We start from the raw sequence: 18,515 nt of genomic DNA, 5'->3' as shown, positions 1-18,515 counted from the left end.
ATTCAATAATAATAAAAAAGTACGAGGGAAAGTAAATTTTTGATACCACAGCAAAATTATGAAATTTTTCTACCATTGGAAAATTGTAATTTACAATAGAACTTTGCTACCGTTTCACATACGCCCTATGTTCAAAATTTGAGTTTTTATGAATTTTCGATACCAAAAATTTTAACTCTTTCCTATAGAATTTAAACTGTATATAGTTTAAATTCTACAATAACAAAAAATTACATGTTAGAATTTTCAAAAATATTAAGGGTCCTCATGTAAACGCTTAAAAGCCTCGCAAACTGTGCAATCTGTGCATTTTTACACTCTCGCAAATGAACTGTCAAAAAATGTATGGAAATTCGTTTGCACAACCCCGATAAGTTTGCGCGACAATTTCGACTCGCAAACTTGAATTTGTTGTGCAATTGATGAATCAGCTGCTTTTGTTTACTTTTATTTATGAAAAATAAAAATCAAATAAAATATAAATATTTTGTTCATGTGAAAATTGTGTATCTTTGGAACAGAATGATTGGATTGAATGGCATTGTGTATGGAAACATTAACCAACAGCTAGAACATAAACAAATTCTTCCAAACTATGTATACCATCGTTTATTCCAAAGATTTAACGTTCATTCAACATTTCTAGAGTTTAAATTTATACAATTTGAAAATTTTTTTTAAAGTTTTTGTCAATTTATTTTTATTTGACATTTTTATCAAATAGAGAGAAATTTAATGCATAAACTTGCACAAAATTGAAACGGTGGGTTCATAAAACACGTCACGCAAATTTGCACAATTGAACAAATGGGAAACTTAAGCGTTTAAATGAGTACCCTTATTTTTTTCTTGATTTGTTCAAAATAGAAACTTTTTAACAATGACAGTGTGCTAAAAGTGTTTAAGAAAAATATAAAATTGTATGTGTTAAATTAATAATGTGTAAAAAAACTTTATTTTATCAAAAATTAAAAGTTAAAATTTCAAGACATTTCATTTGTTTACATTTCTCTGAGGTCACACGGTACCAGTATATGTGAGAGAGTAATTTGAAAAAATTGAGAGTTGGACTAGTGGGTATACTTTGTAGTCAACATTAAGCAATCTTTCAGAAATTCACGTCCAAAGAAGGGATTTCTCATTGTTGCATTTCTGTAATCAATTTCGTAGTATGGAATATTATAGACATCTGGACAAGTAAAACCATCATTGCATGGCTTGCAATCATCCCCACCCAACAGACATTTATTTATCAATGCATTGGCTTCTGCTATAAGGGAAATTGTACGATTCTGAACAATAAAACTGCAATCCAAAGCTCTCTTAACGTTGGCATTGGACGAGCAATAGGCTGCATCCATTTGAGTGGCAAAAGTCTTTTGATTGCTAATAGTATAAGTATTTGTAGTAGAGGTCTGAAAAGTATAAAAGTTTTATAAATAAAAGCGAAATGAGTTGCATTAAAAATACTCACCACACTAGTAACACATATGGTGTAATTTGCTGTGGAATTGTCGAATTTCTTGCCACAGTTGGTGACCTCCTTTTCGAAGTAATTGGTGTAATAGTTTTGTAAAGAATTTTTGGTGCTTAGAGGACTGCTTAACAAATTATTCACCTGGTTATTGGCTGTAGTTGCACAACTAGTGATAGAGGTTTTAGTATAAGTTACTGTAGGTATTGAAGAACGATATTTGGTGACACACTCCTTGCTAAAATCACTTAAAACTTCCATAGGATTTAAATGTTCTTCGCTTTGGATCAGACCATCAATCAGCATATCTAGGTTTATATTAATTATTTCAACACGTCCAGCATAAAGTTGTCTATATTTGTCCATTTGATTTTCATAATCCTGTAAAGTTTTCGCATACTGTTGACGGTTCAGATTAATATAATCATCGGTGCGTGCTACAGAGCTGCTGTGATAATTATATCTTAAGGTGGTTACATTCTGTTCCTGCAAGATATTATATAGAATTAAGTTCACCTGTTTTTATATCCTGCCTGTAATGACTGTTAATTCTTAGGAATTAAGTAAATAACTCACCTGACCCCTTGCCAGGGCCACAATTAACAAGAATACTGCAATTACTTTGTACATTTTTGGCATTAATTTCAATAACAACTTTTCTTCCCAATCGCCTTAAAATCACTAACGATATCTTACATTTTCCAGCTTTTTATATCACACGTGAAACTGTTTCTTATCATTTAGTATCTTTAATTTCAATTATTATTTTTCTGCTGAAAATTTCTTAAACTAATTCGGGTGCTTTTTCTTCGTAGCCTCTTTGTCTGTCTGTCTATCTGTTGTCTTATCAGTTTTTAAATATTTTATTTCTTCACATGAATAAAATTTAATAATTTGTTTCTGTTTACACATTTTTCTTCTCACTTTCCATTGAAAAATTCGCAAGTGTTAAATTGTTTAAATTTAGATACCTATTTAGTTAATATTAATAAGGTTTTATTGTTATTGATACACACACACAATTTTCTATATGTTTATAAAAATATTTCACCTGCCTTATCAGTTGAATGAGAGTTTTGCGGTTTTTAGTTAAAGTCCGTTTAAGAGAAGGTTTTATAAACCCTATTTAACTTAAAATTTTTGGATTTTAAGTTAAATATTTAAAATTTGAAATAATTGCTAAAATTATATAGGAAAAACAATATCAGTGCCACAACTAAGTAGCTCTAGAACGCATGTACCTGCTATTCATTTTAGTTTGGGGTTACGTCCAATGATTTTTATTTGAAACTAGCTGACCCTACAGACGTAGTCCTGTGCAAGTTAAAAAATGCTTGTGTTCGATTTGTGAATTTGTGGGAAACGGTTTGAAAATGGTAAAAATAGTTAAAAAGGAAAAAACGTATTATTGAATGATAATTTTTATTCATATAGGGCATAGAATAAAATATACATAGATGCGCTACTGAGAGACAAAGAACCTAAGTTTCTTGTCAAAAACCTAAGTCTTGCAACAACAGAATACATGTAAATCAATGTACATATTTTGAGTTTTTATATATGTAAGTAATCGATTTTTGGTTAGAAATTTGAGTGATCACTGATCGAGCTCCTTTTCTTGATTAAACGCTTATTTTGAGTTTTTATATAAAAAATCGATATTTGGTCAGAAATATGAGTGATCACCGATCGAGCTGCTTTTCTTGATTAAACGTTTATTGGCCAATATATTAGAGGATTTAGATATTTTGAGTTTTTATATAAAAAATCGATTTTTGGCCAGAAATATGAGTGATAACAGATCAAACTCCTTTTCTTGATTAAAAGCTTATTGGCCAAGTTATTAGCGAATTTAGATATTTCGAGTTTTTATATAAAAAATTGAATTTTGGTCAAAAATATGAGTGATCACAGATCGAGCTCTTTTTCTTGATTAAACGCTTATTGGCCAAGTTATAAGCGAATTTAGATATTTTGAGTTTTTATATAAAAAATAGATTTTTGGCCCCAAATGTGAGTGATCACAGATCGAGCTCCTTTTTTTGATTAAACGCTTATTGTCCAAGTTATATATTTTAATATGAGTGATCACAGATCGAGCTGCTTTTCTTGATTTAACGCTTATTGGCCAAGTTATTAGCGAATTTAGATATTTTAAGTTTTTATATAAAAAATTTAATTTTGGTAAGAAATATGAATGATCACATATCGAACTCCTTTTATTGATTAAACGCTTATTGGCCAAGTTATTATCGATTTAAGCTATTGAGTTTTTATATAAGTAATCGAATTTTGGTCTGAAATATCATTGATCACAGACCGATGTATTTTGCAGATGTATTTAATAAGTGGGCGTATTAGTGGACGTGGATAATTTTTATTTATGTAAAAACTTTTGCGGACTATGTATTGCGAACATTAAAAAAATTAGTTGAATCATTCCAGGCCTCCTGTGATTTTAGATATATCGAAAAAAAATTGGAGTGGTGAATTTTTCTTTCAGTAAAATTGGATTGGATTACTATGATCATTTAAACAAACGATGTAGCAGTTTTCCGATTTTACATAAATCGAAAAAATTGGGCGTAAAAGTGGGCGTGGTCAATTTTTCATTCCGTAAAAATCTAAGTCTAACATTTAAAAAAAAAAAATTTCTAAATCGGTCCGGCCGTTCTCTACTGATGCAATTACCAACGAACGACATTTGATTTTTATTTATATAAAACTAAAATTTGTATCAAAATTTTAATAGTATTGCAAATTTAGGACCAATTTGATCCACATTTATTCCGAACTAATTTTTTGTTTAGATAAATTTATTTTTGGTCTTTCAAATAAAATTTCAATTCAATATCTCAATTAGATTCAATAATATGCCACTTTTAAAATTCAACCTTTCAAAAATGGCACGTGTTTAAAAATTTTACATGTCTAGGGTACCCTAAATTGAGCCCCCATAGCGCCGCCCCTGGAGCATTTGTACGTCCCATTTTAATAACTTAATCTCGAATTCTCCTTGGCTATGACCACTTCAAATTTTATTCCCAACCAGCCGTTTAGAAATGCAAGATTTATTTCCAAAAAAAGTTTCGATTCTGCCCCACTGTGCAAGGCTAGGCTACATATTGCAATACCTGTTAGTGGTTAAGAAGTTTTGCCTCAACCGCCTTGTAGTCCAGACCTTGCATTTTCCTACTACTATTTGCTTCATTTCACTACTATTTCAATTCATTTTTAAAATATATGTAGATGTTTGTAAAATCATTTTTTTTTTGTTTGTAAAATTATCTGAATTTTCATCCATTTGTTTTGGCTGTTCCCGGTTTCTCCTCGAACCTAAGGATCTTATTAAACTATGTGACTGCTTTGAAAATTTTGATTATTTGATATTGAACATCCATTAATAATTTCAAGAAAGACAAAAACACTCATGAAATTTTGCTAAGTAACCCTAAATGCGGGGTATAGTTTACTCTTTATTGAAATATATGTAAATAAATTGTATAAATCTAATGTATATTCAACATTAAACAATCTTTCAGATATTCACGTCCAAAGAAGGGATTTCTCATTGTTGCATTTTTGTAATCAACTTCGTAATGAGGAATATTATAGATATCTGGACAAGTAAAGCCATCACTGCATGGCTTGCAATCATCCTCACCCAACAGACATTTATTTATCAATACATTGGCTTCTGCTATAAGGGAAATTGTACGATTCTGAACAATAAAACTGCAATCCAAAGCTCTCTTAATGTTGGCATTGGACGAGCAATAGGCTGCATCCATTTGAGTGGCAAAAGTCTTTTGATTGCTAATAAGTAGTATAAGTATTTGTAGTAGAGGTCTGAAAAGTATAAAAGTTTTATTAATAAAGTCGAATTTAGTCGCATTAAAAATACTCACCACACTGGTAACACAAATGGTGTAATTTGCGGTGGAATTGTCGAATTTCTTGCCACAGTTTGTGACCTCCTTTTCGAAGTAATTGGTGTAATAGTTTTGTAAAGAATTTTTGGTGCTTAGAGGACTGCTTAACAAATTATTCACCTGGTTATTGGCTGTAGTTGCACAACTAGTGATAGAGGTTTTAGTATAAGCTACTGTAGGTATTGAAGAACGATATTTGATGACACACTCCTTGCTAAAATCACTTAAAACTTCTAAAGGATTTAAACGTTCTTCGCTTTGGATCAGACCATCAATCAGCATATCTAGATTTATATTAATTATTTCAACACGTCCAGCATAAAGTTGTCTATATTTGTCCATTTGATTTTCATAATCCTGTAAAGTTTTCGCATACTGTTGACGGTTCAGATTAATATAATCATCGGTGCGTGCTACAGAGCTGCTGTGATAATTATTGCTTAAAGTGGTTACATTTTGTTCCTGCAAGAAATTATATAGAGTTAAGTTCACCTGTTTTTATATCCTGCCATGATAATCCCTGGAAGGACTGGTAATTCTTAAGAAATAAGTAAATAACTCACCTGACCACTTGCCAGAGCCACAATTAACAACAATAAGGCAATTACTTTATACATTTTTGGCATTCAATACCTAATATTCTTTCCAATTGTCTTAAAATCACTAACGATATCTTACATTTTCCAGCTTTTTATATTACAGTTAAACTTTTTCTTATCATTTAATATCTATTATTTCAATTATTATTTTTCTGCTGAAAATTTCTTAAACTAATTTGGGTACTTTTTCTTCGTAGCCTCTTTGTCTGTCTGTCTATTGTCTTATCAGTTTAAAATATTTTATTGCATGAATAAAATTTTATAGTTTGTTTCTGTTTACACATTTTTTTCGCACTTCCCATTGATAAATTCGCAAGTGTTAAATTGTTTAATTTTAGATTTAGTTAATATTAATAAGGTTTTATTGCCATTGAGACACACACATTTTTCTATATGTAATATTTTTAAAATTTTTCACCTACCTTATCAGTTGAATGAGAGTTTTGCGGTTTTTAGTTAAAGTCCGTTTAAGAGATGGTTTTATAAATCCAATTTAACTTAAAATTTTGGATTTTAAGTTCGCTACAAAATTTGAAATAATTGCTAAAATTATATAGGAAAAACAATATTAGTTCCACAACAAGTAAGAGAGCTATATTCGGCTATGCCGAATCTTATATACCCTTCACCAAATGATACTTGAAAATAAAAATTTAAAATATTTTTAGGTAAACAATTTTTTTTTTCCAAAGTTGTTTTTGTAAAAAAAAATTTTTCGAATTGTTTTTTTAAATTTAAATTTTTTTTTATATTTACTAAAAAAAAATGTTGACTAATTGTAGGTCCAACTTATTATGGTCTTATATACGTCGTTGCAAAGGTCTTTGAAATATCTATCAACATATATCCATGCTGTCTATATCAATGACTTACTAATCCAGATATAGGTAAAAAATCGAGGTTGTTCAGCCATTTGTGGACCGATTTTTTCGATTTAAAATAGCAATCGGGCCGGATGAATTCCGGAGATATTGATGTATGAATCGAGTATGTAAGTTATTTGGGGGCTTCTGAAAGTTGAATTCAACAGACAGATAGTCGGACAGACGAACATGGCTTATCGACTCCCCTATCTATAAGGATCCAGAATATATATAGAGTGTCCCTTAGAATTAATTTTTTTAAAATGTTGAAACGGTACCCGCTGACAACTTTCGTAATAACCAAAAATACCACCAAACAAATTTTTAGCTTGGCCACGCCCACTTTTTTCGATTTATCTAAAATCGGAAAACGGCTACACCGATTTGGCTAATTTTTTGTTTAAATGTTCGTAGTTATCCAATTTAAGTTTTTACTGAAGGAAAAATTGACCACGCCCAGTTATACGTCCACTATTTTCGATTTATCTACAATCGAAAAATGGTTATTTGCCTAATTTGCTTTTAAATGTTCGTAGTAAAATTCGTAAAAAAATTTACCACGTCCACTTTTCGATATATCTAAAATCGCAGAACGCCTGGACCGATTTGGATAATTTTTTTAAATGTTCGCAATAGTCCACAAAAGTTTCTTCCGCCCAATAATACGCTCACTAATACGCCCACTTATCAAATGCTATAAATATGTGACCAAAGGTAGTGACATTGCATCTGGAAAATGGTTGATCGACCGCCATCTAAAACATTGACCAGATTTTTTGATATGTGCCGGAATGATAAATTTGGCTGAACGCTGCTATACTCCGAAATACCAAGATATTATACATGGAATCAATCGTCAAAGAAATTCCAACGGCGGAAACAAGGCATTCCAGTTCCAGGTTTCCCCATTTATTTTCCAACGACACATTAGGTCCATCCGAGAAACGATGAGTGTTTCTATTTGCGTTGCCCAAAAATCGATTTTCTATATAAAAACTCACAATATCTAAAATCGTTAATAACTTGGCCAATAAGCATTTAATCAAGAAAATTAGCTCGAAAATCAAAATATCTAAATTCGCTAATAACTTGGCCAATAAGCGTTGAATCAAGAAAAGGAGCTCGATATGTGATCCTCATATTCTTAACAAAAATCGATTTTTTTATATAAAACCTCAAAATATCTAAATTCGCTAATAACTTGGCCAATAAGCGTTTAATCAAGAAAAGGAGATCGATCTGCGATCACTCATATTTCTGAACAAAAATCGATTTTTTATATAAAAACTCACACTATCTGAAATCGCTAATTACTTGGCCAATAAGCGTTTAATCAAGAAAAGGAGATCGATCTGCGATCACTCATATTTCTGAACAAAAATCGATTTTTTATATGAAAACTGAAAATATCTAACCGTTTGATCAGGAAAAGAAGCTCGATCTGTGATCACTCATATTTCTGACAAAAACTCGATTTTTTATATAAAAACACAAAATATCTAAATTCGCTAATAACTTGGCCAATAAGCGTTTAATCAAGAAAAGGAGCTCGATCTGTGATCACTCATATTTCTGAACAAAAATCGAATTTTATTATATAAAAACTCAACATATCTAAGCGTTTAATCAAGAAGAAGCTAATGATCACTCATATTTCTGACAAAAACTCGATTTTTTATATAAAAACTCAAAATATCTAAATTCGCTAATAACTTGGACAATAAGCGTTTAATCAAGAAAAAGAGCTCGATCTGTGATCACTTATATTTCTTAACAAAATTCGATTACTTATATAAAAACTCAAAATATGTACATTGATTTACATGTATGCTGTTGTGGCTTGGACAGGACAACGTCTGTCGGGTCAGCTAGTAAGAAATAAAAGACAAAAATTGGTTAAAAAATATTAAAGGTTTTAAAAAATCTCTAGGCCACTAGAACAAGAAATGTAGGAACAAAATTAACATATTTTGAGAAATATTAAAACAAAAGTTAATTTTTACTTAAAATATATCCATATTTACTTGTATATGAGTTTTTATATTCATAGGATAGAGTTAACCTATTCGCAGGTAGAACAAAAAAAAATATTTTTTTAACGCAGTTTCAAAACTCCAATTTCAAATTTTAAAAAAATTTTTTAAACTAATTTCAGAATTTTTTGATCATCACATGGGGATTTATTTACAACATAATAGGGAATAAAAATGTGAAAAAATATGTCAATACCTCCTATAGTTTTTGGCCATATTTTGGCTAATGAGCCCAATTTCTTAACTGTTATTAATTTTAAGTAAAATCTGTTCAGAATATTATAGTTCAGGTAATTCTAAATATAGTCTGAAAGTTTTCCTAAAATCGGAAAACGTTAACCCTTAAATCGTGAAGGTCAAGGGTAAAATTTTTCAATATTTGGAATTTCTAATGAAAACATATCGAAATGTTATATACTTTTGAACCGATTTTGATGAAACTTAAGAAAAATATAATATGAAGTCTAGTATTTACAATAACAGCAAAGAAATGTAAATTAACCCTTAACCCTTAAACTGGTTCTGGAACCAGTTCTTTAATCAATTAATTTTGTTTGAAATTGTCACCCTCAAAACTACTTCTACCGAAGCGATATATAAATAATACATCTTTTTAAGAACAGTTATAGAACTAGTTCTTCCATCATTGTTATTTGAAACTAGTTTTTGTTTCTTTTATTAACATCACAAAAAAATATATTTTAAAATTATGGCTTATCATTTTTTGGAAATACGTATTTAACGTTTGTTAAATGCCCACGATGAAAAGTATGATGCAATGAAATTTTTAATTGAGTTTTGGGCAACAAACAGCTTCTGCATTAGTGCAACTAATCTGAGACGCACATCATCTGCAGGACGGTTATGCATTTCCGAACAGGTCCGTACTTCTACGACCATAAATTTCATAGATTCGCAGATAGATTTCATTTCTTGATTAGACACGTTTGCTGATTGCTTTCCAGCTTATCACCAAGTTAATTTTCGGAACAAATAATAGCTTTCGTAATTTTAGTTATAACACAAAATAGAAATTTAAAATTTTGTTTTATTTTTTTTATTTTCTAGAACTAGGGCTTTTGGAACAGGTTCCTGGGAACCTACTATATAATTGAAAATAGAAAATATTTGAAACTACCACACTTAATTCTCAAAATATAATACAATACAGCTCACTGTTTTAAGACATTTTTAGATAAATTTAAAATGTTTCTTCAAAATTGGCCAAGTTTGGATAGGGCGCCTTTAGGCTAAGTTTTCTTTCAGAAACAAACAAAAATATATACTAGCCCGTATACATGGTTTTTGTAATATAATATTCTTACGAAATTGCACTATCAATTTGAATTTAACGACCTGTAACGACTGCTTTCAACATTCATTATGTTTATAAACATGTGCATCTGTAGATGCTTCTACTTATCAACAATGTTGATAGATATCACGCAGTTATTAGCATTGTTTGTAAGTATGGCAACACTAAATGTTTAAGCTGCTGATATTAACATTGAAGCTGCTGAAAGTTCTAGAAATAGAGCATTCTAGTTTTGTCCGTTAAGATAATTCATGGAGCTTCTGGAAGGAAGATGGCGTTGTGTATAAATTGTGGCTGTTGCAGTCGGTAGTTAGTTTATCATATGCGCTGTTCGAATTCACATTAACTGTATTACCAGTGTATGAAATTGTCAAGTGTGTTTTTAAAGTGTATAATGTAAGTATGTGTATTGTAGAAAGTGACTTCATCCCAGCATTTTTTGAGGAGACTGTCACGAACTAGGGATTTTACCTAAAAATTATGGTGACAAGCGGAAGCATTGACTTCAAATAGTCAGTTATAAAAACATCTCATAGACAGTCCAATAACCTATTACTTGTGACCAAACCTTCCTTCAACAACTCTCCAATAGATTACTCCTGTTAAGTAAAATAACTACTTTCTAAAGCTCACTACACAATAAACGCTTAAAGTAACTACACTATAGGTTACTCAGAGACACTAAAGTGACAATTGTCTTAACACTAGGTTACATAGGATGCCAGTACACTTAAGCAAAAATAAACTTGTGTATTTCAACACAATCTTAATGAATCCAGTTTCACTCTAGGTTACTTAGAGGCACATAAGTGACAATTGACTTCACATTAGATTACCAGGGATGTATAAATTAAACAATTGACTTCTCTCTCCTCTACAAACAGTACATACGTGTCAAATGACCCAAAATAAATCAATCGGAGTTAGCCAAGTGATCAGATATATAAAAGAGACATTTACTACTTCCTTAACAACTGGGATATTTAAATTGGTGTGTTTATTTTAATAAATAAGGAGTTGTTACAATTTTGTATTACTAAACTGCTTTTATTTGCCATCAAAAGTATCCGGTTTATTTAAAGGAAATAAACCACCATTTTTAAAAGGTAAAAAAACAATATGCAAAAAATATGCTCTATTTTAGATGTTCCTAATCTAAAAAAAAATTAAACATAAATACCTATTGAACTAAAAAAGATAACTTTTTTAAAATGTAATTTTGTAGGACCTAGGTGAACAACTTTTGGAGCCGCCCACTAGCCCCCATTCCAACTGAAATACTATGTAAAAGTATATCAAGTCAAAAACACCTGCGTACTGACTATATGAAATTTTATTAAGATATCTCTATTAGTTTCCATTAAAATTTCGGATGATTTTAAAAAAAATTTAGTTTAAGAAAACAAAAACACTCGTGAAATTTTGTTAAGTAACCCCAAACACAGGGTATAGTTTAATCTTTATTGAAATATAAATAAATTGTATAAATCTAATGTATATTCAACATTAAACAATTTTTCAGATATTCACGTCCAAAGAAGGGATTTCTCATTGTTGCATTTTTGTAATCAACTTCGTAATAAGGAATACTATAGATATCTGGACAAGTAAAGCCATCATTACAATCTTGCTTGCAATCATCCTCACCCAACAGACATTTATTTATCAATGTATTGGCCTCAGCTATTAGGGAAATTGTACGATTCTGAACAATAAAACTACAATCCAAGGCTCTCTTAATGTTGGCATTGGACGAGCAATAGGCTGCATCCATTTGAGTGGCAAAAGTCTTTTGATTGCTAATAGTATAAGTATTTGTAGTAGAGGTCTGAAAAGTATAAAAGTTTTATAAATAAAAGCGAAATGAATTGCATTAAAAATACTCACCACACTGGTAATACAAATGGTGTAATTTGCGGTGGAATTGTCGAATTTCTTGCCACAGTTTGTGACCTCCTTTTCGAAGTAATTGGTGTAATAGTTTTGTAAAGAATTTTTGGTGCTTAGCGGACTGCTTAACAAATTATTCACCTGGTTATTGGCTGTAGTTGCACAACTAGTTATAGAGGTTTTAGTATAAGCTACTGTAGGTATTGAAGAACGATATTTGGTGACACACTCCTTGCTAAAATCACTTAAAACTTCCATAGGATTTAAATGTTCTTCGCTTTGGATCAGACCATCAATCAGCATATCTAGGTTTATATTAATTATTTCAACACGTCCAGCATAAAGTTGTCTATATTTGTCCATTTGATTTTCATAATCCTGTAAAGTTTTCGCATACTGTTGACGGTTCAGATTAATATAATCATCGGTGCGTGCTACAGAGCTGCTGTGATAATTATTGCTTAAAGTGGTTACATTTTGTTCCTGCAAGAAATTATATAGAGTTAAATTCACTTGTTTTTATATCCTGCCATGATAATCCCTGGAAGGACTGGTAATTCTTAAGAATTAAGTAAATAACTCACCTGACCCCTTGCCAGGGACACAATTAACAACAATACTGCAATTACTTTGTACATTTTTGGCATTAAACTACTTTTCTTCCCAATTGCCTTAAAATCACTAACGATATCTAACATTTTCCAGCTTTTTATATCATCGTTGAAACTTTTTCTTATCATTTAATTTCTTTTATATCAATTTTTATGTTTCTGGTGAAAATTTCTTAAACTAATTCGGGTACTTTTTCTTCGTAGCCTCTTTGTCTGTCTGTTCTCTTATCAGTTTAAAATATTTTATTGCTTCACATGATTAAAATTTAATAATTTTTTTCGGTTTACACATTTTTCTTCTCACTTCCCATTGATAAATTCGCAAGTGTTAAATTGTTTAAATTTAGATACCTATTTATTTAATATTAATAAGGTTTTATTGTCATTGATACACACAACAATTTTCTATATGTTTATAAAAATATTTCACCTGCCTTATCTGTTGAATGAGAGTTTTGCTGTTTTTAGTTAAAGTCCGTTTAAGAGAAGGTTTTATAAACCCAATTTAACATAAATTTTTTTTTGTTTTAAGTTTGCTACAAAATTTGAAATAATTGCAAAAATTATATTTTGGAAGAACAATATTAGTTCCACAACTAAGTAGCTCTAAGTACCAATTTTAGTTGGCGTTACGTCAAATGATTTTTATTTGAAATTCTCACCTTCGGAACAAGTTCTATGAAATCGTTACGAAGCCAGTACCCCTTCATTCGAATGGTTTTGGAACCAGATCTTTAATCAATTAATCTTGTTTGAAATTGCCACCCTCAAAACTACTTCTAAGGAAGCGATATATAAATAACACATTAGTGCAGGACGGTTATACATTTCCGAACAGGTCCGCACTTCTACGACCAACAATTTCATAATGCTCTATAGAGCTTAGTTTACTAGCAAAAAAACAAGCTGCCACGCTTAATTCTCAAAATGTAATGCAATACAGCTCGCTGTTTTAAGACATTTTTAGATAAATTTTAAATTTTCCTTCAAAATTGGGGAAGTTTGGATGGGGCTGAGGGCGGCTCTATTCTCTTAAATGGGCCAATTTTTTTGAATACACAGATATGTTATGTTTTCTTTCAGAAACAAACAAAAATATATACTAGCCCGTATAAATGTTTTTTGTAATATAATATTGTTACGAAATTGCACTATCAATTTGAATTTAACGACCTTTAACGACTGCTTGCAATATTCATTATGTTTATAAACATGTCAATCAGTAGATGCTTCTACTTATCAACAATGTAGGTAGTACGCAATTATTAGCATTGTTGTAAGTATGGCAACATTAATGTTTAAGCTGCTAACATTAACATTGAAGCTGCTGAAAGTTCTAGAAATAGAGAATTCTAGATTTTTCTTTAAGATAATTCATGAAGCTACTAGAAGGAAGATGGCGCTGTTTATAAATTGCGGCTGTTGCAGTCGGTAGTTAGTTCGAATTAAGATTAACTGTATTACCAGTGTATTCGTGGAAATTTCAAGTGTGTTTTTAAAGTATGTATGTGTATTGTAGAAAGTGACGACATCCCAGCAGTTCTAGGAAACTGTCTCGAACTAGTGATTTTACCTACAAATTAAGGAGACAACTAACTGGCTACGTGACTAGTTATTTTAACACGTGCATGTCCTAAGCAGGGGTTCAATTGACGGTTTTATATTAAAACAAGTAAGAGACCTATATTCGGCAGTGCCGAATCTTATATACCCTTCACCAAATTATACTTTAAAATACAAATTTTAAATATTTTTAGGTAAACAAATTTAAAATTTTTTTTTCAAAATTGTTTTTGAAAATTAAAAAAAAAAATGTTTTACATGTTTTTTTAATTTTTTAAACATTTCTTTAATATTTTAAAGATTTTTTTTTTCAATTTATTAGTGAAAAAATGTATGACAAAAAAAAATTTTATGGTAAAAAAAAAATTGGGTTAAAAAATATTTTTCCCCATTGTACGACCACATAACATTACTATAGCCTTATATACATCGTTGCAGTGGACTTTGAAATATCTATCATTAGATATGCATATTGTCTATATTGACTTAGTAATGCAGATATAGATAAAAAATTGGCCAAAAATCTAGGATGTTCCGGTTTTAACCCTCGGAGGTATAGGGATTTTTTGGCGCTATATAACCAGGTCTGTGCAGACCTATATGGAATTTGTATGGAAATACATAGTCAGATCTCCTAAAAGTATGTTTAAATTTGTTTGTTGGCATTCACGGCACGAATCCCTGACCTGTGAATGCTGTAAACAAATCGGCTTTTAGCAATACATGCAATGAAACCACAATTATGCACATGCATTATTAATGTGTGAATCTCCTTAAATTATACATATAAAAGAGTTACCATATGTATAATTTCCTTTTTTAATTTTTATGAACGTTCAAATTATTCATAGGTCTGTACAGACCTGGTTATTACGTTTAAACCAAAATATTTGAAAATCTGGATTAAGCTGAACCAGGATCCACAATCGGTTCGATTTTTCGCTCATTGTGTCCGGAGAATGTTGCTCCAGGAAGTCATGAAAGGATTTGTCTCTGACACGAAAAACAATAAAGTTATACACACTTTTATATGCAAAAGGTCTGCACAGACCTGGTTATACCTCCAAGGGTTAAATAGTCACAAATACTTTTTTGATGTATCAATCATGTATGTAAGTTATTTGGGGGCTGCGGAAAGTTGATTTCAACATATTTCAACGGAATGACAAACTTATATATACCCTTGCCACTCATGATGAAGGGTATAATAAGAATGTCTGATAGCTGGATTCTGGATTCACTTACCGGTTAGATAAAGTCATTTATCTTACTAGCTACTTAAATGGTACTTGATCTGCTACATAACTAGATATTTTAACATGTGCGTGTGCAACCGGAAACATCTCATAGACAGTCCAATAACCGATTACTTGTGACCAAACCTTCCTCCAACAACTCTCCAATAGATTACTCTGTTAAGTAAAATATCTATTTTCTAAAGTGCGCTACACAATACACGTTTAGAGTGACTACACTATGGGTTACTTAGAGACACTAAAGTGACAATTGTCTTAACACTAGGTTACATAGGATGCCAGTATACTTAAGCAAAAATAAAATAAACTGTATGAGAATTATGTATATCAAACCAATCTTTATGAAACCAGTTTCTACCAGTTCTCAAGGTTACTTAGAGGCACATAAGTGACAATTGACTTCACACTAGATTAGCAATGATTGACATACGTGTCAAATGACCCAAAATAAATCAATTAGAGTTAGCCAAGTGATCAGATATATAAAATAGACATTGAATACTTCCTTAATAGCTGGCCTTAATAGCTGGGATATTTAAATTATTGTGTTTATTTTAATAAATAAGGAGTTGTTACAATTTTGTACTACTAAACTGCTTTTATTTGCCATCAAAAGTATCCGGTTTATTTAAAGGATATAAACCACCATTTTTAAAAGGTAAAAACGTTACAATGTGTAAAAAATATGCCCTATTTTAGATGTTCCTAATATGAATGCTTGAAACTTTTTATAGGAAACAGAACTCTATGGAACTTGCTTATATATTATTTGAAATTTTATACAAATATAGCAGATAAAAAAAATTTTGCATCCCATGGAGGTACATCCCAAAAAATAAACCGAGAAAAAGTAGGTAAAAAATTAAAAAAACAATTCAACATAAATACCTATTGAACTAAAAGAGTAACCCATACATACATACATATATTAATTTTTTGTAGATATTTGATTTGATTTTTGGTGATTTTTTAAATTTTGTAGGACCGCGATGAACAACCTTTGGAGCCCCGATTCCAACTAAAAGACTATGTTAAAGTATATCAAGTCAAAAACACCTGCGTACTGACTATATGAAATTAGATATCTCCATTAGTCTCCATTACAATTTCGGATGATTTTAAAAAAAATTTAGTTTAAGAAAACAAAACCACTCGTGAAATTTTGCTAAGTAAACCCAAACGCAGGGTATCGTTTACTCTTTATTGAAATATAAATGAATTGTATAATTTTAATATAAATTCAACATTAAACAATCTTTCAGATATTCACGTCCAAAGAAGGGATTTCGCATTGTTGCATTTTTGTAATCTACTTCGTAATCTGGAATATTATAGACATATGGACAAGTAAAGCCATCATTGCATGGCTTGCAATCATCCTCACCCAACAGACATTTATTTATCAATGTATTGGCCTCAGCTATTAGGGAAATTGTACGATTTTGAACAATAAAGCTACAATCCAAAACTCTCTTAATATTGGCATTGGACGAGCAATAGGCCACATCCATTTGAGTTGCAAAAGTCTTTTGATTGCTAATAGTATAAGTATTAGTGGTAGAGGTCTGAAAAGTATGAAAGTTTTATTAATAAAGTCGAAATTATTCACATTAAAAATACTCACCACACTGGTAACGCAAATGGTGTAATTTGCGGTGGAATTGTCGAATTTCTTGCCACAGTTGGTGACCTCCTTTTCGAAGTAATTGGTGTAATAGTTTTGTAAAGAATTTTTGGTGCTTAGGGGATTGCTTAACAAATTATTCACCTGGTTATTGGCTGTAGTTGCACAACTAGTGATAGAGGTTTTAGTATAAGCTACTGTAGGTATTGAAGAACGATATTTGGTGACACACTCCTTGCTAAAATCACTTAAAACTTCCATAGGATTTAAACGTTCTTCGCTTTGGATCAGACTATCAATCAACATATCTAGATTTATATTAATCATTTCAATACGTCCAGCATAAAGTTGTCTATATTTGTCCATTTGATTTTCATAATCCTGTAAAGTTTTCGCATACTGTTGACGGTTCAGATTAATATAATCATCGGTGCGTGCTACAGAGCTGCTGTGATAATTATTGCTTAAAGTGGTTACATTTTGTTCCTGCAAGAAATTATATAAAGTTAAGTTAGCTTATTTTGATATCCAATGAGAATTATGTAAATAACTCACCTGACCCCTTGCCAGAGCCACAATTAACAAGAATACTGCAATTACTTTGTACATTTTTGCCTTTTAATAACTAATATTCTTTCCAATTGCATTAAAATCACTAACGATATCTTACATTTTCCAGCTTTTTATATTACAGTTAAACTTTTTCTTATCATTTAATATCTATTATTTCAATTATTATTTTTCTGGTGAAAATTTCTTAAACTAATTCGGGTACTTTTTCTTCGTAGCCTCTTTGTCTGTTTTCTTATCAGTTTAAAATATTTTATTGCTTCATATGAATACAATTTAATAATTTGTTTCTTTTTACACATTTTTTTCTCACTTCCCATGGGTAAATTCGCAAGTGTTTAATTGTTTATATTTAGATACCTATTTATTTAATATTAATAAGGTTTTATTGTCAATGATACACAATTATTTTTCAATATGTTTATAAAAATATTTCACCTACTGATAAGTAAAATGAGAGTTGTTAGTTAAAGTCCGTTTAAGAAAAGATTTTATAAACCCCTCTTGACCTTTCACTGTTGTTTGTTTTTGTATAATTGTGTGTTCCATTTGATTCCCAAGAGTATGCGCCTAAGGGGATGGACGATCAGTGCAGTAACTGCGTAAATGAACTAGGCAAAAGATGTATTACAACCGACCAGTGCCCTGGCGTCGGAAGAGAGCTGTTCGCGACTTGTCTTCTTTAACCACTAACTAGACATTAAGGTTCTCAGCACTGCTACTGCTTGGAGAGGGGGATAAAAAGGAATTAGGGTTGAAGGAGATTGGGAAGAACTGTTTTGGTC

The 18,515-nt window shown here is 30.7% G+C and overlaps 3 protein-coding genes across 5 annotated transcripts; all 3 read right to left on the bottom strand.

Annotated features, from left to right (window-relative positions):
• Nucleotides 1-918: 918 nt before the first annotated feature.
• Nucleotides 919-6,061, bottom strand: LOC135963410 (uncharacterized). 3 transcript variants are annotated; one of them, XM_065515245.1, is made up of 3 exons: nt 5,970-6,061; nt 5,383-5,868; nt 919-1,415 (listed from the first exon to the last, which is right to left on the bottom strand). In XM_065515245.1, the coding sequence occupies exons 1-3, from the start codon at nt 6,030-6,032 to the stop codon at nt 1,071-1,073; spliced, it is 894 nt and encodes a 297-aa protein (XP_065371317.1). In that variant the 5' UTR covers nt 6,033-6,061; the 3' UTR covers nt 919-1,070. The 3 variants fall into 3 exon arrangements, with proteins under 3 accessions (XP_065371317.1, XP_065371318.1, XP_065371319.1); XM_065515246.1 differs by lacking the exons at nt 5,383-5,868; nt 5,970-6,061 and adding exons at nt 1,475-1,960; nt 2,051-2,162; XM_065515247.1 differs by lacking the exon at nt 919-1,415 and adding an exon at nt 5,117-5,323.
• A 5,575-nt stretch (nt 6,062-11,636) lies between these two features.
• On the bottom strand, nt 11,637-12,824 carry LOC135950638 (uncharacterized). Its single transcript, XM_065500170.1, has 3 exons — nt 12,691-12,824; nt 12,104-12,589; nt 11,637-12,044 (listed from the first exon to the last, which is right to left on the bottom strand). Exons 1-3 carry the CDS (start codon nt 12,802-12,804, stop codon nt 11,706-11,708), a joined length of 939 nt encoding a protein of 312 aa, XP_065356242.1. The 5' UTR covers nt 12,805-12,824; the 3' UTR covers nt 11,637-11,705.
• Nucleotides 12,825-16,735: 3,911 nt separating this feature from the next.
• Nucleotides 16,736-17,937, bottom strand: LOC135950633 (uncharacterized). Its single transcript, XM_065500166.1, has 3 exons — nt 17,716-17,937; nt 17,161-17,646; nt 16,736-17,101 (listed from the first exon to the last, which is right to left on the bottom strand). Exons 1-3 carry the CDS (start codon nt 17,767-17,769, stop codon nt 16,766-16,768), a joined length of 876 nt encoding a protein of 291 aa, XP_065356238.1. The 5' UTR covers nt 17,770-17,937; the 3' UTR covers nt 16,736-16,765.
• Between the last annotated feature and the right edge of the window lie 578 nt (nt 17,938-18,515).

Source organism: Calliphora vicina, chromosome 1 (genome assembly GCF_958450345.1).
Source record: "Calliphora vicina chromosome 1, idCalVici1.1, whole genome shotgun sequence".
Lineage (NCBI taxonomy): Eukaryota > Metazoa > Arthropoda > Insecta > Diptera > Calliphoridae > Calliphora > Calliphora vicina.
The sequence above is the reverse complement of the archived record's forward strand: the minus strand, read 5'-3'. Positions and strand labels throughout refer to the sequence as shown.